The sequence below is a fragment of the Lytechinus pictus genome, chromosome 3 (genome assembly GCF_037042905.1).
Source record: "Lytechinus pictus isolate F3 Inbred chromosome 3, Lp3.0, whole genome shotgun sequence".
Lineage (NCBI taxonomy): Eukaryota > Metazoa > Echinodermata > Echinoidea > Temnopleuroida > Toxopneustidae > Lytechinus > Lytechinus pictus.
Window position 1 is genome coordinate 15,203,863 of NC_087247.1, and position 27,831 is coordinate 15,231,693.

The 27,831-nt window shown below is 36.7% G+C and overlaps 1 protein-coding gene across 3 annotated transcripts; it reads right to left on the reverse strand.

Annotated features, from left to right (window-relative positions):
• Positions 1 to 594: 594 nt before the first annotated feature.
• On the reverse strand, positions 595 to 27,544 carry LOC129257756 (F-box/LRR-repeat protein 7-like). 3 transcript variants are annotated; one of them, XM_064096488.1, is made up of 4 exons: positions 27,414 to 27,544; positions 20,187 to 20,511; positions 11,560 to 12,261; positions 595 to 6,037 (listed from the first exon to the last, which is right to left on the reverse strand). In XM_064096488.1, exons 2-4 carry the CDS (start codon positions 20,338 to 20,340, stop codon positions 5,295 to 5,297), a joined length of 1,599 nt encoding a protein of 532 aa, XP_063952558.1. In that variant the 5' UTR covers positions 20,341 to 20,511; positions 27,414 to 27,544; the 3' UTR covers positions 595 to 5,294. The 3 variants fall into 3 exon arrangements, with proteins under 3 accessions (XP_063952558.1, XP_063952557.1, XP_054752126.2); XM_064096487.1 differs by having other exon boundaries at positions 27,163 to 27,544; XM_054896151.2 differs by having other exon boundaries at positions 26,042 to 27,544.
• Positions 27,545 to 27,831: the final 287 nt, after the last annotated feature.

Consider the following 27,831-nt stretch of genomic DNA (forward strand, 5'->3'; position numbering starts at 1 on the left):
CAATAACTTCATTATTTGTTATCCGATTTTGATAAAATTTTCAGCACTTTGCTCAGTGAATTTTACTCTTTTTATTATAATATGAATATTTTCAGCCAAGAGTATCCCTTTAAGATGTTTTGGAGAGAGGTCAAGAGAGATGTTTTGGAGAGATGAGGAAGTTTGTTCCAAAGATAGGGGGCAAGAGATTGAAAATAATTGAAGCCAGGTTGTTTTCTGGATTTAGGGATGACATAGGAAGGAGATGTAGAACGAAGAAAGTATGTTGAATAATCGGAATTTGAAATCATCTAAATTTAATGTGAATCAAAGCAACTCTTCGTAAGATGGTGCCAGTTCCTGCTTTATTCTGAACTTAATAATCCTGGTTTTAAAAAAAATAATTTTATGCTCCCTGGCAATACCAAGAAATGTGGAGTTGGGTTTTCCATGAAAATACAGTGTGAAAGTCTTCAATCTGTACCCAAAGCTATGCTTGGAAGTCCCTAAAACATTTTTACAAGTAGTTTGAGGCTAATAATGCCAACATTTTCCTTTTCCCCAAGAAAGAAAATACATGCACAAGTACACAATGAAAAACGAGTCAAGACTGAATTTAGTATGTTGCATTTATATTTCATTCCATCATGAAATAGTTTCACTCTCACTTATACATATATATTTATCAATGACAAGCAAAGCTGCAGAACAATGGTATACACAATACATTTTGTTTCATTTGCCTGGATGAGTTATATTATTAACAAATTTATATATACATTTACCGGTACACACAACATTAACAAAAAGAACATTCACAGAAAGAATACAGCACAATTTCAAACAAAGAGGGAAAATAGCAAAATTTGTTCCAAACACAAATTTCATCGTCTATCCCTCCCATTAAGCAAGTTTATGTTGATCAGTCTTGGACTATCGATTGATAGAATGGGGGAAAAATAATGATTTTATAAAATATATTAGTGGACAACTACAGATTTCAAAACTGAGCTCTATTTGCCTGCCTAGGATGAAAATTTCCCTCAAAGCAAATGCAAATTCTTCAACAGAAGAGGGCGACATTCCAAACACATATAGTAGTTGAACCATGGATGCATCACTTTAGAAGGTAATCAGAATCTTTGACAATGTTAGCTTTACATGAATGGTAAATGTCTATCCAATAATATTCATATTGTTGGACATTTACCAAAATCAAAACATTCTTTAAATGTTTTTTCGCACTCCATGTGTTTTTCATTTGTATTTATGGCATGCTATACAACATCGTTAGTCAGAAGATGTCTGAAAGTGTACATCTGTAAGTTTTAACAACCTTCAAAACCCCCAACACACCCGACATACACCAGGTCTACATTGCTATGTACTGATTTCAGGTATGTATAAAGTATTGTAACATGTTGCTAATACAATTCCAGGAAAAAAATATTGTTTAGAATAAATGAAAGTAGCCTATTGTCTCCATCTCATATATATATATATATACTTTTCCAAATAAAGACCATTTTTTATCATGAAAATATATTCAGTTTCACTGCATGGGCAATTAAAATTCTATTTATCTTCACTTACTGCTGAAATACATGTTTAATGTATGTATATAAAAAGAAAAGTTTTTTAGAAACAGAAATAAAATGATTGTCAATTAAAAAGTACTCCCGATAGTATAAGGTAGGTACGATTTTCCGTTAAAGTGCAGCTTATAGATGAATTGATTGTCATAGTGTAAAAAAAAAGAAAACAAACTTATTACTGAATTATTTTTTTAATACCCCAACCTGATTGTTGATAGTCTTCTATTTCATGTGAATTATAAAGTTATTAATCTCTCTAATGTAACGTAATTTGTGATGGTATTATTAAAATGGCATGTCAATTCAGGCTATATTATTCATTGACCTACTGGAATTAACTGAAAATATAGATACCAGATTTAGAAGAAAAACACTCAACATTATTTAAATCCTAACCCCCCAAATTAGTTAAATTACTCAAATTTGTTCCCCCCTGCAGAACTTCTGTACATCTTGTAAAAATGCAAGAACACACAACTCTCGCAGATTATTATTTAAAAAAATCAAGCAAGACCTAGCATATAAAATCAAACTATTGTCTTAATCAAAATGCTATCAATTTTTCAAATTCTTTGACATCTCAAATGAAAAAGATATTAAATTCACCATTAATCATTTTGGACCTATGAAACTGTGCACTTCCTGTATAGAAACCATTCTGAATGAAATAAAATATGAGATAAAGGCAGACACAGGACCATTGCACATACAAGAAAGGACGGAGGAAAAAAATAAAAGAAAGCAGCACATACACCAATTAAATACACCAATTTCAAAGAAAATATATTAAAGAAGATAATAGACATTAAAATCAAACTAAAGTAGACATGTTTTTCTCATAATCTAAACATAATGATCACATTTTGAATGTGAATAATCAGTCGAGACAATACTTGAAGGTTTATGCCTTGAACTAATGGAAATGGAACAAGATATATTGTGGAGTCTTTTACTAGCAATCTCCACTCATGTTATATATATATATATATATATATGCAGCAATTCTCCTTTACATCTTAGGAAGATATAGGTGGGATGTTTGTTTCTTAAAACTGCATATAGACGTTTGTTTTTGTAATATCAAACTATACAAAAAAATACCATTGGAATCTCTAACCTCACTTTCATGTAAGATTATAACGTCCAGGACTGGAATGGTTACGAATATCATCAACACACCAATATCAAAAGTACAACTTTGTGGGATAATATATCAGTGCAGGCAAGGAAGACGTATTATACCCTACGAAAAAAAGAAAATTATACAATGTTGGTGGTTGAATCAAAGTTCAAGAATTACAATGCCTATAATGAAATTTCTTTGGTTCACACTTTAAACCAAAATTAATTAACAAAATTGAATTTGTTTCTGTCACGCCATTAATTAAACAAGACTACAATTTTCATGTTGTCTTGGACCCCATTCTGAGTATACTTTCCTGAACTGGTTTCCCTTAAACCAGTATAGGAAACCAGCTTAGAAAATCACTTTGCTAGCGACCCTTATACTTCATTAGTTTATTAATGATGGAATACTTAATTGCTAGTTCCAGTGGAAGTGACATCCACATCTGTATATGGGTTTAGGCCCTTCTTGCCAAAGGGGGAAAAGGAATCTATGAAGAGCTACATATTACCAAATAAAAGAAATTGTGTGAGTTGTTTTAATATTACAGAATAAAACTTCACAGTAAATAGGTATGAGATCATATTTGTTTTAGAATCTTCATTTGCAAAATATGGAATGTAGGTAATATCCTTCCTCTTCTATTGCTTACTTTATCCATCATACGTAGGTAGAATAGGAAATTAAACTTCATGAAAATTTTGAAAAAATGGGTTATAAACATTATAGAATACATTGTTCCAGATTCTATCACATAATTGAATCTTCAAATGAAAATAATATAACTATGACTACAATAAAATGACACACACCCAAATATAAGTTAGATTTGATAGAATGACCACACTGCTGATAATATACAAAGTATGCTCCTTAAAAACACCCTTTACATGAATACAAATAGATCTAACATACTGTACTATCATTTTGATTAACAAGGCAAGCACCGTTCATTGGTTGAATAAAAAGAATCAGATAATCATACAGTCCAACCATGACCATACTGCTATAGTTCTTCCACTCTCCTCTCTTAAAAGCTCTGTTAAGTATTTGCATTCATCTCAAGTTAATCCATCTTAAAGTCTGAATTCAGTTGTCTGATGAAATTCAGACTATTTTATTTATCACTCATGATGTGTGATATAGTCTTTGAATTTCATCAAACAACTGAACTGAATTCAGACTTAGATTCAAAGACTATATCATCGTGTTTGATTACGAATGGTGTATGTGTGTTGATGTTGATGTATGGGTGTTTGATTTAAATGTACTATTTTCAATTAATTTTACTTTGCTACTTTTAATCAACAATTCAATTTTTAAATCTTCTGATCTGTATGGAGATTGGCTTTTAATATAAGGCTCTGCCTTTCTGCCTCTCCTAATACTTTCATTTGTACATTTGTATTGTTTTATATGTTTTCTTTATACTCCTTTATATGTGTGTATATATCTACATTGTTATATGTTTTTTAATGAAAGTATTGAATAAATGAAATGATAGAAATGATGATTTATCACTCATGATGTGTAAAAGATTTGATATAAAATTGTAAAGAAAAAAATAAATATGAGTGAAATGCCTTACTTCAATAACAAAAAAGGAGGCCCAGACATAGCAGTATGTATCAAGGTTGGACTGCATAGACACTTGTAAACACATTTTACATGAACAAATGGAATGATAATAGCAATGTTAAAAGGGGTTAATAAAACATAAAGTTTCACTGGATTCTCTTCATTAAAAATGTAGTTATTTCAGGCATATACAAAAGAAGATAATCTGAAAACATAATAACATCCAAAGCAAAGATTAGATAAAGAGACAAGAATTTCAAAGATGAACAAAAAATATTTTATGTCTGTGAAAAATGTACCATAATTCTACTTTCATGGGTATTACTGTATCAGCCAGAAATAAAAGAAAGAAATGAAGATTCATACCTCATTTCTCTTTGGATATACATATTTTATGTCATGTTCATCCTGAAAAATAATGTATTGTAGAATTTGTCCAAAAATATGGTTATTCATGTTGGGTTGATATAGTCATAATGAGGGATTATTTTCAAGGTCAGTGTTGAAAACAGGAGTTTGTGCTAAGGCAACATATAAACACCAACCACAATAACAACTTGACTTGAAACAAGTGTTGGAATTAAAGTCACTAGATGTGTTAAAATTATTAGTTCAAGTTTGGTGTATAAAGCTGGAGCAACACAAACACCAGTCATAACACCAAACTTGAGATGAGACTGGTGTTGTGATTACAGTTGCTAGTGTTGAGTTTTTAATAACATGACCGGTAGGGATATATCGTCATATTAAACCAGAATTTGACTTCAAGATCAGTGTTAAAATTCTTATATTTTCATAATTTATCCCAGCTTATTGAGTGTATTTCTAAATATTTCATGGCTACCTATCAAATCTTATCAAATTATACTATGAGAAATGAATGGTACTGTTACAACATACAAGAAGAGAAACAACCCTTCTAAATATCTTAGTACAGAACATATGAACACTGGTGGGATAAATATCATAATTAAAAGTAGTTGCCTAAAAATATGAGAAGGAAGATAGCAAGGTACTCAGTAGAAAGCTGGATTGGTGTGCTCTATGATACATTTCCGACAGCATCGTTTGAGGAGTCTATACGCCTCTCTGGATACCTCGTCACAATCTTGAATATTAAGCTGCTGAAGATCAGGACAGACTTGCGCTAAGACCTCAATCACCTGATCAGTCACATGTAAGCAGCCTTTCAGACTTAGCTTCCTTAGGCTCTGACAGTTTGTTGCTATGGATACCAAGCCGTGATCCGTGATCAGCGGACACTTGCCAGCATCCAGCGATCTGAGTCTTGAGCATCCTCTTGAGAGGGCCTCCAGGGATTTGTCAGACACCAGAACGCATCCCCTGACGTTAAGGTAACGTAATTTGTAGCAGTGTTTTGCGATGGCGTACACGCCCATGTCTGTAACAAGTTCACATTTGGCCACACTGAGGTACCTGAGGTGGTATTCCAGCTTGGCAAGTTCCCGCATGGCGCAGTCGGTGACTCGTGGACAGTCGCTGAGCGAGACTTCTTTCAGCATAAGACACTGCGTTGTTACATATTGCACACCGATATCGGTCACCCCGATGCACCTCCGGAGGTAAAGGTTGACCAGGGTCGGACAGTTGGTGGCTATCGTTCGGAGGCCGTTGTCATCGAGAAGAGAGCAGTCGGACATGTCCAGATGCCGAAGGTTGATCCGTTGCTTCAAGAAGTCTTTGGGATCTGAAGTGGCAGGTTCCACGGGGAGGTTCATGCAGTCAACTTGCTTACATCCTGGAAATAGGCAAAAAGACAGAGAGAACAAAAGCAACAAGGATTTAATGAGCCATCTAGACTTTAAAAATATAAATTGAAAGTGATGGGATCATCCTGAGAAGTTTGTACCTCACATTGGATTAAAGTCAGCAGGGAGAGCCAATCCTGAGTTGTCATTTATTTTTACTGTTAGCAGAAAAATCAAAGCAAATGGAAGAGTAACTCAGTTAGAATTCCACTGATACTCAATGACTTAAAATCCCAAGTAAACTTTCTGATTCTTCATCATGATTCACTTGAACTAATTCTGTTAAAAGCAACATATGGTGAAATTCCCTGTTCATACTTTTAAGGAGTCATTCTCGTTTGTTTACAATCTGTCTAATTCTTTGAAAATACAGGATATATCTCCTTAACCCGCATAAAAAGATTTCTTATTATTGAGAATGAATATGAAACGTGTTATCTTTAGATTCACTGTTTACAAAATTATAAGTCATTCTTAAGAGTTGACCTCCTTTCAGTCATGAAATACACATTGAAGAAGCCAGTTTAATACAACCAAATCCTTGATGCAATTACCTTCCTATTCAGTGAATACTCATATATTTTAGTTTAGATCAAAATTACACTAATCTGAAGGTTTTTCCCCTAAGTTCATTCAATGGAGTCCCTGTTTTTCGACCCAAATTCCGAATCGATAGTGGAAGCTTCAATAATGCCAGTTGGTGAATATAAAATTACAATGGCCTCCCCTCTGGGTCATGAGGTAATGATATATTGTTCTTCAATATCCTATCTTAAGAAGAAATCTACACCAAGGGGTTTTCTTTCTTTCCTTGTTGGGGAGTATTTTACTTGCCTCTTGGCTGAAATCAAAGTTCAGGTTAAAGTTCAGTCCTTTCCATACCATGTTTATGCCCACCCAACACTTATATCTTTTACAATTCCAAACATAAACAGCAACAGGATGCTGAAATCAATGGAAAATTAGGAATTATTTATCATTATCATCTCCATTCCCCCTTCATCTTCACCACTGTCACCATCATCCTCATCCTCATCACCAGTACTCAAATGATGAACTATTTTTTGTTTATATCTATAAATGTATTAATCAATATAATAATGAGTTTGCATTTGGATTTTTTCATTTTTTTTCAAACAATCTGCTCAGGATTACAATCCTTATGCAAATTGTGAATGTTATATTTAAAATAATAATTTTGTTCTTCATGATATTTTAGTACACTTTCTCTGATTCATGCCAAAAAAGTAGTCACCATGTTTGTTCTGTTGAAAATGTATTATATGAATGGCATGAATGCAGAAGAAAAATGAAATCAAATTAATCCAAATCCAAATCAGAGTATTCATAATGGGTTAGGTAAATGAATTATCAGTCTTACCTCAAATTTTTTGCAAAATTAGGAATTGGAATAATTTGGGTGACTAACTTTCAAGCATTGATTCAATCGTAAAGGTCAAGTTTACCCCGACATAAAAGTTTGTTTTACTAAAAGCAGAAAATAGAGAAACATTTTAATGAAGGTTTGACAAAAAATTACCCCTCAAAAAGTAAAGGTTATTAAGCCTGACATGGAATGCATGGGGGGGGGGGGGTATCGTGGTCTAGAAGTTAAGACTCTCATCTTTCAATCTAAAGGACGTAGGTTCGATTCCAAGCCATGGTGTGTTTTCCTTCAGCAAGAAATTTACCCACATTGTGCTGCACTCAACCCAGGTGGGGTAAATGGGTAACGGCAGAAAGTAATTCCTCAAAAAGCTGCGTGCACCGGAATTGTTAGACTATCTTAGCCGAAGTAATATAAGAGTGCCTTGAGCACCTAGCAAGGTGGACATGTGCGCTATACAAATCCTTTATTATTTATTCTTATTAGTTTCTTGCAATGATTCCTCTTGAATGCTCTGTTACATTTGCAGATGATGTCTCAATTTAATATAAAAGAAATGGGTACAGATCAATCAAATCTCATCTTTGTATTATTTCTTTATTATTAAACCAAACAATGCCCCTCAAGTAAATAAATAAATGACATAAAAGGCAAATGAAAAGGAGAAGTTCCAAATTTCTAGACAGATTATAACAATAGGCGTACTATCATGAATATTTCACATGTAAATCCCTTTCCATCGACCAAAAAGCATAAAATAACCCACATGACTGATAAAGGACAATAGTATTAAAAAGAACAAATGAAAAAAAATTGATGTTTTTCTTGTGGCTGGTTATTAAATGGTTATAAAGTCTAGACGGATTTAAAAAAAAAACAGTTTTCAGTACTATGTATTGTGCTGAGCAAAGAAAGTAGTTTTCAAAATCCATTAACTAAAGTAAATGCTTTGAAAATCCCATTTGGATTTCCTATATACCAAACAAATACATTTAATAGGAAATTTTCTATAAGTACAATACATTAAGCTGGCAAATCCTCTCTTCTCCAACATTCAGGCCTATTTTGAGGCAATTATCTACTTTTGTATTACTTTCTGAAGCCAAATGTAATTATGGAGTCATAGAGAAATTTATGTTCATTTTTTTGGCAAACGAAGTGAAGGAATTTTTATTCTCCAAATGTAGGAATCAGCTTTAAAGTGTCATGGACATTTTAATTAAATGGCTATTACATCTGAAATTATGTTGATTGATGCTGTTGCATTGGATTAGAAATTAAATCATCAGCTTTTTGAATAATTTAAATCATCAAATGGGTTTATTATCTGTACGAGGTTGATCGATGTCTTCAGCTAATGGAGGGGATTCTTTTTCCATGCTTTTTCATCTGTCATTATTACATATATGCAAAAACACAAAAGGGAGAGATTGTGGAAAAAGGGTGGAAAATGGACAATGAGTGACAGTGCTTTCCACCCTTATTAAAAACACTGTCACTCTTCTGCCCTTTTGAAGGAGATTAACCCCTATCCTCTTTCATCTTTCTAGACTGTATTTCTATCTAAATTTGATAGATTTTAGGTTATTTAAGTGAAAATGAAAATAAAAATTATGCAAAGGAGAATGTACATTTCACTATACCCTTGGGCCTTTTCAAATTTTGTTTCATTGTATCAATGTATGTGCACATTTGTGTAGGCTGATGCCTTTATATTTATATCATTAAACCACTGCATTAATAAGCTATGATTTTGGAACTATGATTGCAAATAAGATTCATGTAATTGTAATCATAGAGGCCGCTATAAAGTCAAGGCAGAAATAGAGACTTCCCTAAAAAGTTCAACACACTCACTAGCTTGAGCCGATTACTTCTATATCATGATCTTTTTTTTTTCCAAACAAATCCGATCATTTCAAGAGGGTTTACTTGGATTCTATGAAAAGACAAGATGCATTTAACAGGATTTTAGAAATCCGGCAATATGTTTTCCATTGACCAGCAATAAACTTTCACCATTTGCAATTTGAAAGAGAGATATTTCCCACTTGGTACATGTATGAGGAATTTCAAATAAGGATGTGTTCAAGCAATATGTAGCATGTTTTTTTAAGAAAAAAAACAAAACATTTAGTTTTAACCATGGTTGCATTCAAGTGAAGTAAAAAAATGATCGTCTGTCATTATGCAAAGTATGAAATGCTGAATAAGTTGCATAATTATGAAAAGGCGATCATGAAGAATCATGGTCTCTAAACATCGCTTGAATGCAATGGAGATCTGAATAATCATGGTCTCTAAACATCGCTTGAATGCAATGGAGATCTCAATAATCATGGTCTCTAAACATCGCTTGAATGCAATGGAGATCTGAATAATCATGGTCTCTAAACATCGCTTGAATGCAATGGAGATCTCAATAATCATGGTCTCTAAACATCGCTTGAATGCAATGGAGATCTCAATAATCATGGTCTCTAAACATCGCTTGAATGCAATGGAGATCTGAATCATCATTCTGTAACATCACTGTCGTGGCCTGTTTAATACCTCGGTCACATTTGCTCTACGGCGGCCGTACGACGGGTCGAAAACAGCCGTTTTAACATTTGTTGTACCAGCTACATATAGGTGGTTTGAATAAAAATGAATAAAACGGCTGTTTTAGACTCCCCGTACGGCCGCCGTAGGTCATATGTGACCAAGGTATAAGTGCACAAATGTATTGCATACACTTCTGACATATGATTCTTAGGCCAAAATGTGAAATATGATGACCAAAGGATGGGGCTTAAAATGAGGCAGAAAAATCGCTTGAACACTATCCCACAGACAGTAAACGTATTTGCATTTTGTTCATGATATTGCAATGATAGCCTGAACTGAACACACCCCAAAACAGCAATGTCTTTGCGGGCATAAGTTGAGGGGTTATTAACAGATCAAGGTCGATTATCACCCAATAAGATAGTTAAGATGATCAAAAGATTTTCTAGGATCTGTGCATTCTAGCACCTAACCTTTTTCTTTTGAATATCAAGCTTCTTAACCACTATAAGCTCTTCATCCATAATACCTTTACAAGCTTGTACAACGCTAGTCATTATCTAACTATAAAAATGGAATAAGATTTGCGACCTTAATCTCTTAATCTCCTTTCCATTCTCAATGCAGAGAGGATGAAGGGAATTGCTCTGAAGATAACTCCTTATAACATAAGCAGTCATTTTAACCAATACAATATCACCTTTGGGAATTCATGTAATACGATTGATTCTTCCTTTTTTAATAATTTTTGTTTTGTTGCATACAAATAGCTCAATTAGCATCAAGCTGAAAGACTGATTTTCAAGCAATTTATAAGCTTACATAAGAAAGTTACTGACAGGCAAAGACTGCTATTAAACATGGCTAATTCAAGGAATTTTGAAAGACTTGTGACAACTTTTAATAACAATTCAGACTGTGCCTCACTAATAAATGATGGAGAAAAAAAGGCAAAATACCCTTTGAAAATAACACTTCTTTTTTTACTCTTCTTCATTTCACTCTAGAAAAAGGATCCTGGATGTTGGGGCCCATTTCATGTAAGAATTACAATTACATTAGCTTTGCCATTATGGTTAACTAAACTAACTACTACGGTACCAGGGGCTCAACAGCCAATCAAAATCAAAGCTTCCACAGTAGTTACAATATTGGCAAAGTTACTGTAATTGTAAACTGTCTTTATGAAACGGTTTGAATGTATTGAAACCAGTCATTGCTGATATAATGACATAGTACCAGTACGACAATACACCAGACGGTGGACAGTACTGTTTCCAGAAGAAGAAGAAGATAGCCGCCACTCTTCACCCATCTCATATCATGTACCAGTAATTACACTACATACATTTTTTTTTAAGAGACAAAGAGGGAGGGGGTGCTATTCTGCTGCCTTAAAACTTCTATTATTGAATAATTTGAAACCTATATTCCATTGCAACGCAATTCCTTTACAAAGACACCACTGCCTCCTCCTTCACATTGAGCCTGTGTTTCCAAAGTGCTAACCATCAGCCTACTTTCAACCAATACTTTGTGCAAGGTATCCCGATAATTCATTTCAGTGCTACCTACCAGAGATGTCTAGGTAATCCAAGTTGGGGCACCTGGAGACGATCTGAAAGATGGCAGCATTACTGATCAGGTGACATCCCATCAGCTCAACATGAAGAAGCTCTGGACACCTATGAGCAATGAGTTCCAGGGTCTTGTCGGACAGTCTATGGCACCCATTCAAGACGAGTTTCCCCACCGACAGGCAAAGGTACGGTGTTTCTCGCGATAACCGCTTCACAAGCACTCTCAACGCAAAATTAACATCCAGCCTCCTCCCAGAGAGCCGTATCGTAGTCCACAGCATAGGCTGCCACGCTAACCTGTGCCATCTTCTGCTCACGCACGAGCAGCGGCATAATTGTTTTGTGGATAGGTACGAGAACATGTGCGTGATGACGCTATCCGTGAGTCTATCGAATGGCGATGGCCTCTGGACATCCAGCGTCCTTGAGGATGGCTCCTCTTGCCTACGGACGATGTCATCCACATCTGCAATCTCTGCGTTGTTGTTGCCATTGTAGTTGGATTCTGAGGGTGATTGATTGGATGAGTTTGTCTTGGACAGTTCAGCACTGGAGGTGGGGCTCTTGGAGCGGTTGGAGGCGAGGCTGCTCTTGGTGGTAGACTCTGGGGTCTGGATGTCACTGTTTGGTGTGGTGGGTTGAGGCGGCAGCTTCTTGCTGATGGACCCATTAGGGATGTTCTCAAGCTTCAAGGAGTCTAGACGACACAGAGGGATGAAAACAACAAATACTTTAAGTTAAAGAATAGTTATTGATTTTTGTCAAGATGATGATGTGCCACACCAACTATCCCTGAGAGCATGGTAGGTCCATGCCGAGAGTGAAAAAAAATTGAAATTGAGTTGTAGAATACCTTCCCTTTTCCATATAATTTGGAATGCACTAATAAACATAGTAAGATGGCGTACATGAAATTCTGTGTGTATATTTACTCTAAACACGTCGGATGAATTGCAGCTTTGTAAGATTTATGCATCAGTTGGTTCTAATTGGGGACAGATGCATGCTAAGAGTTAAAGAAAATACTAATAGAGTAATAGAAAAAGATTCTTCACAATACATGTTTGGTATGAAGAAGTTGTCAACTTTATTAACTCTTTATGTGTATAAAGGGAAGCCTCAACATGATTAGCTAAGTTTCCATGGAATGTATTTTTTTCATAAATGGTTATATGCCTAGAGAAGTACAAAGGAAAGTTCATTACTTGTACTTTTCTGGTTTTGTTGTTCAAAGCCATTGTCTTATGATTTCAAAGTATTTAATTGAACTTTTGACCTTATCACCAAATCATCTTGACAGAACAATTGACACAAACCTTGTTTTTAACTGTCAAAAAGAACACTATTATAAATATGCTGATAAAAATCTTTTGAGCAATCATGCACTACATATCTCCTTTTGTGTAAATAAAATATATCAAATAGAGTGAAAATATAGAGAAATATAACACAGTTACTGACACCTTGTCTGTCAAATATTTTGTTACATTTCATGCATGATGCAATTTCAGGTGAAAAACCAGGTATTTATTGATTTTACCATGCCTTGGAAACAAAAAATGAAATGCTGTTATCTTCTTCACATCAATCTGAAGAGATAGAGTAAACAACTTGAAAATATAGGGTGTATTTTTGTGAAATTTCATTTTTGAACCAGTATTGGAATCTGCTTGGCTCTATCAAATTCTCCATTAATACAAATAACTGAAATTGTTGGCAATGCATTATGGTTTACAAGCTAAACATATCATAAATAGAAAATATCAACAGTGTTTTTACAAATCCATACAATGGTTGGAATATATTATTATCAGTATCAAGCGATCAGCTTGTATGATACATCAGGCTGTTTTTTTTTCCAACTGATTATTTTTCAAATTTTTAATGTTTTAATCTAAGTATGCCTAAAAAAAACATAGATGACTAGGGCATCATTTTGTCAGGGCTGTAAACACTGATAACCAGTTAACACAGAAAACTGGGGACCATTTCATTTATAAAGAACCATTCGCTGGCCCCTCCCTGACTGCTATTTTTGCTTATGATAGCTGCCCCCTTCAATCTGATTATTTCAATTTGTTTATATATATGAATTATATCTACAAGATATTGTTATTATCATTATTATCTAAATTTTAAATATGTAATTCCATCCATTATTTTTATGTTTTTTAATCATTATTGGGAAATTGTATTTTGATTGAACAATAAAAAAAAACTAATAACTGTTGTAGCTTCTTCTTGCATATTACATCTTTATTCTAATATTCTGAAACTGACAAGCAGTCTGTCACTGTCACATACATGCGTTTCCTGCCCAAACCCTACTCTTATCATATTTTTCCTTTCTGAATATTACATTCTATCAAAAATATTTATGGAAAATCTTGTAAAATAACCATTGTGTGGGCAGACAATGACAACCAAGCTCATCTTTTCCTGTCATTCACATACGTTTATCTTTTGGAGAAGTGATTATATCTCCACACAAAAGATGAAGCAGACATATTGATTTTCCATATTGCGGAATTTTCAACAATGAACATGACATATTCAATATATTGAAGATATATGACATGCAGATGTTATATCTCTCTCTAAAAATAAAGTTTGATCATATGAAGAAAATGGTAATAAGGCTAAAATTGGAAGTGTAACTTGTTTCGTTTTGAAGTTGATATCCTATTTTATTACCTAATCAATTACTCCGTCATAAACTGATAGAGCTCCTATTTCTTTGAATATTCGACATAACTTTATTTACTGTCTTCAATTTATTGGATAAATCATACAGGCATGTCTTTGAGTTGTAAACACTCTGTAAATTTGTCAAAGAAAGCATTTTAATTATAAATTGAAGTCATCGAACCGTAATTATTTTGTTTACAAGTGCTTATTTTTCTTGAATGATCATGTAGCTGAAAAGTTGGGATGTTGAGTCGCTGTGCTTGTTGTTGCTTGTTAAGTTTTTCCTTTTTTCTAGTCCGATTGATTGGTGTGTTTGATTTGTCTTTGTTTTTAAAGAGAAACATAACAACATTTTCTCCACCAAATTCATAAATACTCAGATCCGTCCCAACAGAGGAAACCAGTCTAAATTTGCAACCCAAAAGGCCCTGACTGGAATCATGGACCGATGCTGGGACATATGAACAATTCCATGCTCATGAAACAAATTTCTATTTGTGCTAGACTTTTCTCTAGACGTTTTAGACCCATTTGTTGATCAAAGTTTCGATCAGGGTCTACGCACGCAGACTAACAATTCTACGCTTGGTATTCTCTGATTCACACTGCAAGGAAGTTATTGAAATCCCAATGCTGAGCTTATGGCAACATTGAAATTGAATAGTTCAAAGAGCCCAGGGCCAAGTCAAGTCATAACATATAAATGCTAGCAAAATACACCAGTTATTTCAGTTGCAGTAGAGAAAATACCACATAGTCCTTTCTGTAAATTATGACCTTAAAACAGCAGCCACTGAAACCGCTTGAGCTGCCTTTCTACAAACTAGAAGATAATATAAGCGTATCCTGGTTCATAAGAAAGGTAGATCTACCAAGGAGATGACAGATTTTATGGTGAATCATCACTTTACCTATTTGGTAATCATGGATCTACTTGCCGTTCAGCAGATCTGCCACTAAGCACACTAACCATTCTGTATAAATTCTAAAATTGCATGGTATTGGTAAAAGCAGGGAAGTCGGAGAACTCCAACTTCCCTGGTAAAAGATATGAAGACCATATAATATGCTTCACATAAAGGGGTAAAAACTGGATTATGAGGAAAAGAGCATGAGAGGGGCAGTGGAAATTAAATAGTTACATGAAAGGGGATAGGAGCGGAAAAAAATGATACTGAGCTCAAGAACCAAATACTGTTGATCAGGTAAACAACTGGCTACAACTTGTTTTTCTCACATGCATCATATCTTCTTTGATTTTTCTTGAAGCAATTCATTGACTTTCTTGCATGGTATCCTCAGTCAGAAAGAACAACTATAAACTAACCTATTAACATTCTTCCAATTACAATAGAAAACAAATTTGTCATTTGTAATCGATTGAAGCAAGAAGTAATCTTGCTTCTCTTATCTACCGCTCCTTCACTGATTTCCCAGATTACATTGATTATATTTTGTTTTTTGGACTGCGCTATAACTCAGATGTATTTGTCAATACCAGAGGAGCTTACGCATCTACGCACCCTGCAGCTGGCACCCTCGGGGCAGATTTCATATGGCGACTGGTCCTAAAAAAACTCCCAAATCAATATCTGCATTTCTTCCTTTTATTACGCTTTCTCTGGCGTAAGAAGGATCTTCATGCCTGAGGACATGATTTCTTTTTTTAATAACAATTTAGATTGGAGAAGGGGTTGATGATCTCCTCAGTCTACCACTGTTTCATTTCATCGGATGGACAATGATGGTTGTGCCATTGAATAACTACAATTAAAACCAGTTAGACTTTCTATTCACATTCACTAGTTTAACCATTTCAACCCTTCTTAGGGGCAGAAGACATAAATCACATGTTTTAAGTCTGAGTGATGACCAGGAATTTCCATTAATTTTATATGTATATATATTTCATTTAATGTAACTACAGATGAACTGCTGAGAGCGTACAATGAAGACAAATTGATTAATTAGGTTATCAATTACAAAAACATTAAGAATGAGAAAATTTCTCCCTTTCATGACATGATTAATGGCTTTTTGATCTCATTTGCCTAAAACTATAGTACTTCAACCTTACTTAAGATTTGTGAAAATGGCTACCTGGCATAAAGTTCAGTGCAATTATCATAGTATTTTAACAACTTAAGCTTGAGATTTTATTAATAGCAAATAACTAATAAAAAAACCCACTTCTTATCCAGTCCAATCATCAGCAAAGTTGCAATAAAGTATAAAAAAATAGTACTGGTGGAAAACTGCACAGATTTGGTAAGATAGGAAATATAAACAAAGAGTGCATGACATCTGAGAAGTGATTATTATTGCCGATCCTAATGTATCCAGCCATTCCTAATATAAACAACCTCAAAAGAGATGGCAGACCCACCGCTTTCCAGATTGAAATATATGCTTCTAATCATTGCAAGTTACGAGAAGCTTTCATCAATGAATGTTACCACGGTAATAGCAGAAGTATAAACACTCAATTTCTCCAACAACCATGACTCCCAATAAACAGGGGGCAAATTTAGAAAGCAATATTTCATGTAGCCAGCAGAGAAAATTACTCCGGATATTACTTTCTAATAGAGAGGAAGGATAAATTTCAAATCAGCCAATCACAAAGCAGCATTACTTCGATGAAGAGCAGATGATACTTGGTGTTTGTTACCAGATGGTTTTTTGAATAGTCTAAAAAGTCTTGTTAATGACATGTGACAAATGAAAAAAAAAAAAAACTTGGTAGCCAGTCTTGTATGAAACAAAAAATCAATATGACAGAAAAACAGGATACAATTAAGGCACAAAGCAGAAAAACAGGGTTGTTTGTAAGGTTCATATAGCCACTTGGTCTATACCACTTGGTCTAACACCATTTGGTCTAATACTACTACATTGCTAAACCCATACAACACGGTAGGGGTTTAATGCTTTTGTGAATTCATGTCTTTTTAGGTCTTTTATTTAGGTTAAAGAGAAATGAAAGCAATTCACTATCTAAAATTAAAAAAAATACTTTGCTGTCAACCATGCCTGAAGTGCCCATTAAAGTATCACTACAAGAACTTATTTTTTCTTTATATTTCTAAAGATCATTTTGTATATTAGTAGCTCATCAGTGGGTATAGAAGTGGAATGTATGAAAAATCTAAATAATGTCCGATAAACAAATAAAAAGGTAAAGAAAAAGGAAGAGGGAGTTATAAGATGAACCGGGCAGGAGGCAGGCAATAAAAGGTGCAAACAATACAAAAATACTTCAAATAAAAATGCTATTACTGCCATTATCATAATCATATTCCTAAGTCTTACTGCGTGTAACAAGAATACAGCAACACAATCTCCACTGGCATGTACACCTCATGTCACACATCACTACATGAAGCCGAAGGAGGATGGACCGTAGAACATAGTAGAGCATAAGCACCATCATTAGTCATGTCACATGTTCCTAATTTCCTTCTAATCCTCCTTTGTGAGAGGGTCTCCCAGGACATGGCAGGACACTTTTAGAATTTTTTGAGGATGTGATGACACTGATGGGTGGCACCGTGGCAGGAAGGAATTATCATCATCAGGACATTGAACATGAGGATGATTTAAAGCAAGTAATCCTTTCGCTTCAGAGTCCATGCTGAATTCGGGATCTGGTTGTACCTGATGATTTCTACCACTCCATATCAAAATGAATAGGCCTATGTGATGTTTTAAAAGACACTGACAATATTATCAACTAGTCACAAGGTTGAATCAGACAAACCAAACAGCACCTTTTCAATTCTTCTCATCATACTTTAAAGAGTATGTTTCTACCAATTAACCATTGCCTACTGGAATAGAACGATCCCTGTACAAAGCCTATGAGAATTACAGAGTTCAGTAGTCAATGGGTTAATACAGTCTCATACTGCTGATGAAGCTAAAGTACACATAGGTAATGAGGGGATGCTTCGTCTTCATGTTGTCCTTCAATGACCTCCATCAAATCCTCTCCAGTAAAAAAAAATCCATTCTCCTCACAGTGGCATAACTAAGCACTTAGGTAGCTCTTCCGTTGAATGGAAATCAGCTTTCGCTGTCACAACCCAATCTTCCTGGATCTCCACCCATGTTTCAAATCCTCAACACTACGGTCGAATCGGACGGTAACTTTCCACACGATCTGCATTCAAAGGCACGTACAATACATGACACCTGACAGTATAGTACCTCACCAGAATCCATTTTACAGAGACTGTGTCTGACCTGACAGATATCAACGGGTAGGGCTTCGTCAGACATACCAACGTGCAGCCAGACAGGTACCGATACATACAGGGGTAAAGAATTCAAAGAGAATAGTGGCAATGCACCAGAATGAAATAAAGAGGCAAAGTTCATGACATCTTAGCCCCCCAAGGCATAGTGTATCCAGTTGAAACATTCTCAACCTAATTTGTTTTGCTAAATTTGAACCTAGGTAGAAAAAAATCAAATCTGAATATTGAATCTTCTTTAGTCTGCAGCTTGGCAATCATATTTTTCTTCTCCCCTCTCATTGACCTCAAGATTGACACAAAGCCCTGTGTTTGAAGCACAAACTATCAAAAAAAATATTTCCCTCAAGTTTTCTGGCTATGAAGTACAGAAAATCCAGAACTTACTCAGAAGACGTTTTCAAATTTGCATTATTCTAAAACTAAGAGGGAAAGCACAAATGTTTGACAGGCACTTCCAAACTGACACGTACAGCATAATCATGGCACAATTATAACAAACCTCCATCTCAGCATAGAATCCCCTAGGAAACTATGAAAATATACCTACTAGCGAGCAAATTTTTTAACTGGGTCAAAATGTCAAACCTTGTGTTTGCGTGGGCTCAACGCCCATTAAATCTGACTGCCTCTCGTCCCTTTCATATCGGCAGACAGGAATAATCTTGATTTAAACTGCATTAGTTTTTTTTTTCCTGACCCCAAATCTCATTTCACGCCACCTTGATCTTCAAATCTTTGCTTGATATGAACTTCTTGACCAGTACTGGGACCATGGTCAAATCTACATTCTGTCCTGACCAAAATATGTTCGAATGCAGAAAAACAACACAATCTTGACCATACGGCATGTACTTGTTGTTTAGTTGGGTTTTTGTGTGTGCAAACTTTGTATACTCTACACATAATCTTCAATTAGTGTGATACACCCAATGCAATTTGATTTATATTCATCGAAAAGAACTGGTTCAAGATGAGAGATTCATTAAGTTTATTTCATGAATTCAATGTTATTATTCACTTTATATCAATAGCACAATATGAAGTGAACATTTTGTGATCATTTGGTCACAAAATTCATTGTAAAACCAATATGACGAGGAGATATTGAGAATAATGGGGCAGGGGGGGGGGGGGCTTCACCCCACTTTTTTCATTAACCATGTACAAAATATGAAAATGAACATCAAATTTGAGAATTTATGCATATTCAGCCCCTCCCCTAGCTACATACGGAAATGTTCTCTGGCCACCTACATGCCAAAAGGCAAAGGAAGGAGGAGGAAAAGACTAACATGGAAATAAATTTCTTGAATGAAATGCCATCCTGTCATATTTCAATTTGAAACTTTTTTGGGGAACGCAAATATGAATGAGGGATATAGAGCGTAATTATCCACTCAATCTAAGTAGTTCATACCATACTACAGTTTAATATCTTTTTAGTAATTAATCTGTATTTACTTGCTCCAATTCAATGATATGGGAACAAACAGAGAAAAAACCCAGATGAACCTATCTTTATCAAGAAGGGAAAGGAGCATTAAAAGGCAATAGAACAAGAAATCAACACCATTTTGCAAATTTATTGATAATATCTTCAGTCTTTCTCACTGCATATATCCCCTTTTTAAGTAATCAAGTGTACAGATACAGTTAAAGTCAAAAGTATACTTACGTTTAAAAGGTGCAGGCTTGCTGATGACGAACTTGAGCATTATTCTCTCACAAAAGAGCGAACATTTCCACAAGATATAATAGTTTTTATGACATAATAGCTCCATTGAGCTTTTCTCCATAGCATGAAACACATAGAGAGCAGTAGGCACCATAGTCAAAGTCTGTTGTCCGTGGCACCATTGAGGCGGTAGCTCCTATGGCTGGTTTACAATGTCAAATACTTATTTTTTCTTAGTTCTCGCTCCAATGTGTTTGGAGCATCAATCACGAGGGATGATAAAAGTCAGCGGAGATCATCGTGAGTATTTATGGTTGCCTTCAGTCTTCAAAGAATAAATGACAAAAAGTGCAATGAATTTATCAATGAGCAGTAAGGCCATACATAAATATTAGTAGAGTTTCTATAGGATCTGCCCTGGGACACATATCAGTCAATAAAACTCAGACTAAATTGATGACAACTCCAAACAAATGAAGAAATGAGCATGATGGAAATTCTTTCACCAAGATATTAACCGTCGAGACGTTTGATGTGATTGCTGGTGAAGGAGGTAAAACACGAAGTTTCAGGTTTATCGACAAGAAAGTCGAGGTGCAGCAAAACCTGCATTCAAGCACCGACACTAAACGACAGATGAGGGTAAAATACAGAGAAACGGTTCAATAAAACGAGCCAGCATGCAGCTCTGAATCCTCTTTTGTTGATAAGCATAGATTAAATCTGTGAATACTTGTAATTCCACATTGATCGGATCCGTCTGAATGAAGTGTTCCAACCTGGTAATCCTTGAAATCTGATGAGATCTGTTCAAATCACCTGGATGTCCTCCAAAATAGGTCGTCTGTTATAATACCAGGTCATTCATATTCAATCAAAGAAAATATATCAACAAATTAAGGAGAAAACAAGTTTCTCTTTCAATTAAAAGTAGAGCATGCTGTGTTCATGTTGCCTTGATAAAACTGAATGTTAATTGGATATGAATGTCGACAGAAGGCAACAAATGGCAAGAAAAGAAAACCTTCCCAAATCAACCTTGAACACCACTAAACATGTGGTCTACCTAGCTACCTATCAAAGCAATTTTGAGATGAACATTGACATTATCAACTTGGCTTTATAAGAGAGAGAGCACAGGGAGCTTCAGTTAGAAAAATAAAGAGAATTTATAATCAGTGATCATTTCCATTTAAACCGGCTGCAGGAGTAAACTGAGACAGGGACAACGTGCGCAACGTGCTGTACGCACATCGGCCTCCGAAACCGGAGTTGGGAAGGGCTGTGGGAGCTCCAGTAGGCACGCAAGGGAATGGTTTATAGACACAGCTGTAAATCTTGTTCACTTGGGGGCATTGCTGCCATCTCTCCTCGTTCTCTCCAGAGAGCCGTTGCACTCGGCTGTACCCAACTCCATCAGGTCTCCTTTGGTCGTTCCTCTTTACAAAGCCAATGCAGCAGCAGGGGTCAATTACAAATCTTTGAGGTGACGGCTATACGCTCCGAGTATTAAAAGGCTGCCCTAGAATTTCAACATTACCTCATATATCACATCACGGCCTAACGCAAAGCCTATACAAGCTTCGCTGTTGACATTGATCATTCAAGATCAAATTGGAGATTCATATTCCATAACAAGAAGATCACATGATAGATGAGAACCCTACAGTGCATGCCTGTATTAAACAAGTCTAGGTGACTCCCTCTGTAGGTTGAAACACTAAAACCAATACAGTGTCAGATAGTGCATTCACATTTCAATCATCTCTTTGCATCAACTCAGCACTGAACAAAGATTCATGTTTTGCTTCAGAAGATTCAAATGCACAGAATAAACCAAATAAATGATTAACATACTTGAAACAAAACAAGACATGACATTTGACTGATGGAGTGACAGATTATCTGTCACAGATATGATGCAATAATGGTGCAGAGAAAGAAAAAAAGTGTCAATCTGCAAGAGCCGAAATCTCAGTTGAATACACAGAGATGATGGATAGAGCTGATGGCAGATGAGGACTGCATGGCTTGAAGAACAAACCTCAACTACAAGCGGACATTAGATGTAAGAAGATATTCTTATGGTGTTAAACGCAACAGTTTTTACCAAATACAGCCAACAATGGCGTGAAAAGAAGGTGATACCTCTGTGAGGTCAGCCGACCAATACCTGATTGGCATTTATCAATTCACACTTTAAAGGTGTTCATTACACCTCATTACACAGGTCATGGCCATCATTTCATATTCATAGAATAAAAAGATTATCCCTTCTATCTATTTTGTTTCACTCCAAAGCGACTGCAATGCTTCAATGATGTTAAATCTATTGAAGAAATAATATGATAACTTTGCATCATTTGGAGCAAGGCTGCATTCTATCCTGACTTTTTTAAACCTATAATATAGCAACAAAAAGACGTCTTTTAAAATGCAAACGTAAATGCTGAAATAAATGCATTTCAAAATATTATACAGGCCCATGGATGTTAAAAAAAGGTTAAATACAACCAAGCTCACAATCATGATTCTACTACAGGCGTTCTTCCAGTCCGGGGAAATGTACTGCACGCTCAAAGGTTGACCCCCGGGGGGGGGGGGGGGGGGCACTCAGTATATAATGCATAGTGGGTATGTGCCGCGGAGGGGACCCCCATTTTTACACTCAAATTTCCGTTCCAAGGCATAGCATTTTTGTCTTATTGAGAAAAAGAACAAAGAAAGCCGCTCCAAAGCATAGCATTTTTTTCTTATCGAGAAAAAAGAAGAAAGAAATCCGCTCCGAAGCTTCGCATATTTTCCGTTACGCCGTTCCGGCCGTATTGATCTGCTACAATGAGCCGCAATTTTGGTGAAAAGCGGCCGCAGACCGCTGTCCGACCATCACCTCTGCGCGAGCACACCCGGCGCCCGTACCGCCGGGCTAGCTGCATGCACGTTCCATAGGGATGCATACGCACTCACACCCAGGCGACCCGTTCCAAGGACCCCCGTTTTCACAAACATTTGGTTCCGAAGCCCGTTCCCAGGACCCTCCTGTTTACACACGCGGCACACACCTACTACTGTTTTGGTCGAGTGCCCCCCCCCCCCCAGGGGTTGACCCTCACTAAGTTCACTTCCTGGGTCAAACTCTCTGATATGGGATATGTGTGATGGGTGGGCTTAAAGAAAAAGGGGGGAAGAGTAGACTTGATTGCTCTCCCGAAAATAAGCGTGTTTTGTATAATTTGCATTTCGATTTGTGACTCCAGCAAAAAATTTGGTTGAATGCAACCTGGTACTCAAGCCTACCATTAACCGTATGGTCTCATGATAATCAAGATTCTGGCAGAGGGTGAAATGAACCACAAATTATTGCAGTTCCATTAATCTCTCTGCATGAAACAAATAAATTACTGACCACAGAATGGCACATCAAATGATTGAAATGATTTTTGTGAATTGAAGAGTGATGTTTGCATCAAACGAAAAGTGTCCATTCTATAAACTAGCACGATGGTGTATAATGAAGCATGTAGTTGAGGTAATCCCTGGCCACACGGTTGAGCACAACACCGAATTGGCAACAGACTTGACAATGACTGAAAATATGAATGAACAGTTGGTATATACACGGAGAAGCAGCCCTAAAGCTTTCAAAAGAAAAGCCCCCTCCGAGCTGCAATTATTTCCACAATATGTAACCAGGTGTGAATTCCACTGCTACTGGCATAAAACCAACATCACTAAAAAGGGAGACAATTACGATGGAAATAGTCCAATCACGCTAGTTTAGAGGCCGACAATGCCCGCTGACAGAGAGGGAGGAAAAAATAGCTATTGATGAATCAAAATGAATGCAACACAAGCAGGAGATGCTTTCAAACGATGACCTCTCTGGAGTTTCAACTGTCATGTTTAGGCTGGCGATGAAGTCAAACACCTCCTCAATAAAGGGATAAATTGAGCATGAGGACGTTGATTTGTATCAGAATGAAGAAAAGTCAATTTTTTTATTCCTTTGATCACAATCATGGATGAATCGAAGTCCAGGGGTATAACAGGTGGGTTTTCAGTATCAAAGGAACTATTCATCGATGCCGCCTCAAAATAGTAGTACCTCACAGATCTTCATCAGGTGTCCATGCACCTCCTCCTTGGTGATGGTCACTGTCAAAAACTGAAAGAAGGAATGTTCAAAGACTTTTTTTATCAATAAAAATCTTTACATCTGATACTTCGCTGTGGTGGACATCCGCAAGCACCCTTTCACCTTTCGAAAAAAGGCAGCACAACGCAACTTCATCACTACACTAAGACATTAAAACGCTAATTCGTCTGTAGGTTTCCTCTACTTGTGATCACCGGAAATATGAAATATTTTCTGCTCTATCTCTGTCTCTATTTCAAATAATCTCTCCCGGGTGTTGATCGAGCTGGGAAAATTGTCCGTCGATTCACCAATCCCTGCTCTGGTTCACTGAAGTTTCTATTATTGTTAAGCTGAAGAATGAAATCGTAGCTCCTGTTTTTTCACCAATACCTGTTTATCTTGTGGCTAACGAGTGAAAGTTTGCCAGACTGGCTTGATGAAATCTAACCTGTGTGGCCTGGGATGGGATGGGCAGATTGTCAGTTCACAGGTCATCATGATGACACTTCACCTTCCCATCCCTTCCTCCTCCTCTCCACATCGTATCCTCTCTTTCTCCCCCCCCCCCCATCTCTCTCTCTATCACACACACACACACACACACACGTACACTTCCTTCTGTCTTGCGCTCCACGTACCCCCTCCCCAAATCTTTCAAAATCTACCTTGTATCTCGTTGTCCCGCCCCCCTCTCCTGTCCCTATCTCTGTCTCTCTCTAACACTTCCTGTCTGCCCCCCACCCTCCCCCTTCTTTCAAAATGTGACCTCCTCTCTTTCTTCCCCCTTTCTCTACCTCACCTTATAAAATGCACACCCATGCACTCTCTCTCTCTCTTTCTCTCTTCCTACCTTTCAGTTTCATATGTTAACTTTCTTTTTTTTCTCCTCCTCCTCCTGCACTCTCTTGCCCATTCTCCCTCACAGCAATCTCTATCCCTTTCTCTTTCACAAAATCAAACAGGTTGCCTTCTCTATCTCACTCGTTATCAATTACTTCAAGATCCCTAATTCATATGTGTCAAAAAAATCAGCACACCATTGATATGATGAAGAGGACCTGACAGGAAGCTTCAAACAGTCTGCTGCTTAATTCCCAGGATATGAAATGATGGATATTAGGGATTGGGCTGCCCCCCCCCCGAGAAAGGGAGTCCTTTTTACGAGTGCTCGCAGAGAAGGAGAGATCAAAGATCAAGATGGTGAGATGTCAGATGAAATGACGAGTTACCGCGCTCCGTGCTTGGCTGATGGCCAGAGAGCCACGAGCAACGAAATTGACAATATTCTGATACACCATGCACGATGATAATGACATCACAAATTTCTCAATCATCAAGCTGTTTCAACCATGGATATAAGCACAAGCATATATACATGTATGTAGCTAATAAACATGAGACAAATCACAATAGACTTGAGACTCTGTCCTCCCAAAGGCTTAAACTGATGTTCTAAAATGATGATGCTCTGTCTTCTATCAGCACATGACACAAATAAAAAAATAATTGATAAAAACAATAAAACCAATTCACTGAAATCAGTTCACAAATCCTTAAATAACTGACTGAAATCCAAAAAGCAATGACTGCTTGAAACACATTAACCCTTGATGAATGTGAAACACCAGGCAAATCCAAGATAGAATATATCCAAAAAGTATATACTGCTCATTGATAAATCGCAAAATAGGTGGTATATAGTGATAATAATCCTTACTCCATGGAGATGACGAAGTATTGCTTCCTTGCCCAATGAAGGGCAAAACTAGAATGGGGTGTTAAAAGGTGGTATATAAGGGAACACTTGGGTGTTTACACGAAAGTCCTGATGATAGCATTGATTTCACATCTGTTATTGTGTTGTAATACCTTTGTCCACTCAATAACAGATCAATAACTGACCAGGGTAAACAACTTTGCAATGAATGACCAAGCACATAACCGTCCGATTGCGGTAAAAAGCAAACTCAGTCCATATAAACTGCCATTAATTCATTTAGCCCGTTTCATCCATTTCCTCTAACGGAATGAATGTTTGCACAATATTTAGTGACCATGACTCAAGTTTTGTATGAGAAACAAACTGTCTCCGATATTCCGGAAGATATTCTGGAAGAACGATTCGTCTCCGATGTCAATCCATAACTTTGATCTAACTAAATTAATTACGTCCGGTCCCTCCTCACCATAAAACAAAATCTTTCACGTCGTAGTTCTCTCAAGAATAATAGCCTGCGATTAAGAAGTGATGATTCAAACGGCATATCCATCCTCAAAGCGCTCACGATTCCGAATCAATTCCAATCATTTTGGGAGTTCCATGACGGATGCCTCCTGATTGCCGATTGTTGAACGGTTGAATGCATAGCAAGGAATCCAGTCTGCTGGAAATAGGGGTTGAGGAGAGAGCGGTGATGAGGGGAGAAAAAGAGAAAGAACAGAGGAGCCGAGTACTGTTGCATGTTGGTTTGATCACGCGACATGAGCACAGTGAGTTGGAAAATGTGTGTGGGGGGAGAGCATACAAGAACACAGGGGGAAACCTGAAGTGGGTAAAACAGAAGACGACACGTCGGCATACATGCAATATCCGGTTATATCTCATTAGATTCAGCTTTAATCTAAGCAGGCGTGAATCACTGCACATCAAGGATCGATGATCCCCAAAATGAGCGTATACATAATCAAACACCAGCCAGGCGGGCTAGCTGCTAGGCAGTGCTGACGAAATTAGCCAAATATCACATAGTGATGACGATGATGATGAGATAATAATGCCTAAGTGCTCATCACACTTCGAAGGATGCCTGGTAGTACGTGACAAGTCAGGTCCCTTACCCTAGCTCATCCTGAAGATAAAATTAATGAATTTTCCTTATGTTCTCCTCTTCAAAAACAAAAATGTGGCATGAAATAACTAAAAGGATGACGGAAAAAGGTAAAATGAAATCTTCACTGTATATAGACATTCGTAAACGTGCAAGAAGCAGTAGATGAAATGACAGTTCTACTATGGTGTCCCATATGCAACGAGTCAGTCATTCAGTAGTGAGGGAAACGAAAAAACACTTTCTCTGTCTACACAATACCTAGAACACCAATCCACTGAGTTGGAGTGCCACGGTAAATTGAAATGAAATTTTGAGAGTGTGTAAAAATAGAGAAGAGGGTTTCCTTCAAACTGGCCAGGAAGTGCAGTCAAAAGACAAACACGATTGAGGTTAATGATCAGAGAGGACCAATCAACTGAACCGGTGAGAAACGTTGGCCCCCATCAGCTAGCACAATAGGGCCAACAATAGCCAATTGGTGCTCCTCGCTTCGCTGCCCACCAATGTACCATCTTGAACCACAATGAAACGCCCACAAGCCAAAGACTGGATTACACGAACGTGTTTGCTCCCAAAACACAATTTCCCCCTTCCTTCCCTCCTTCAAATTTCTCCTTAGCTACCCTACGACAAAAAAAGGGAGACAGTCCATTCCAAATAGCAAGAAGACATCCTG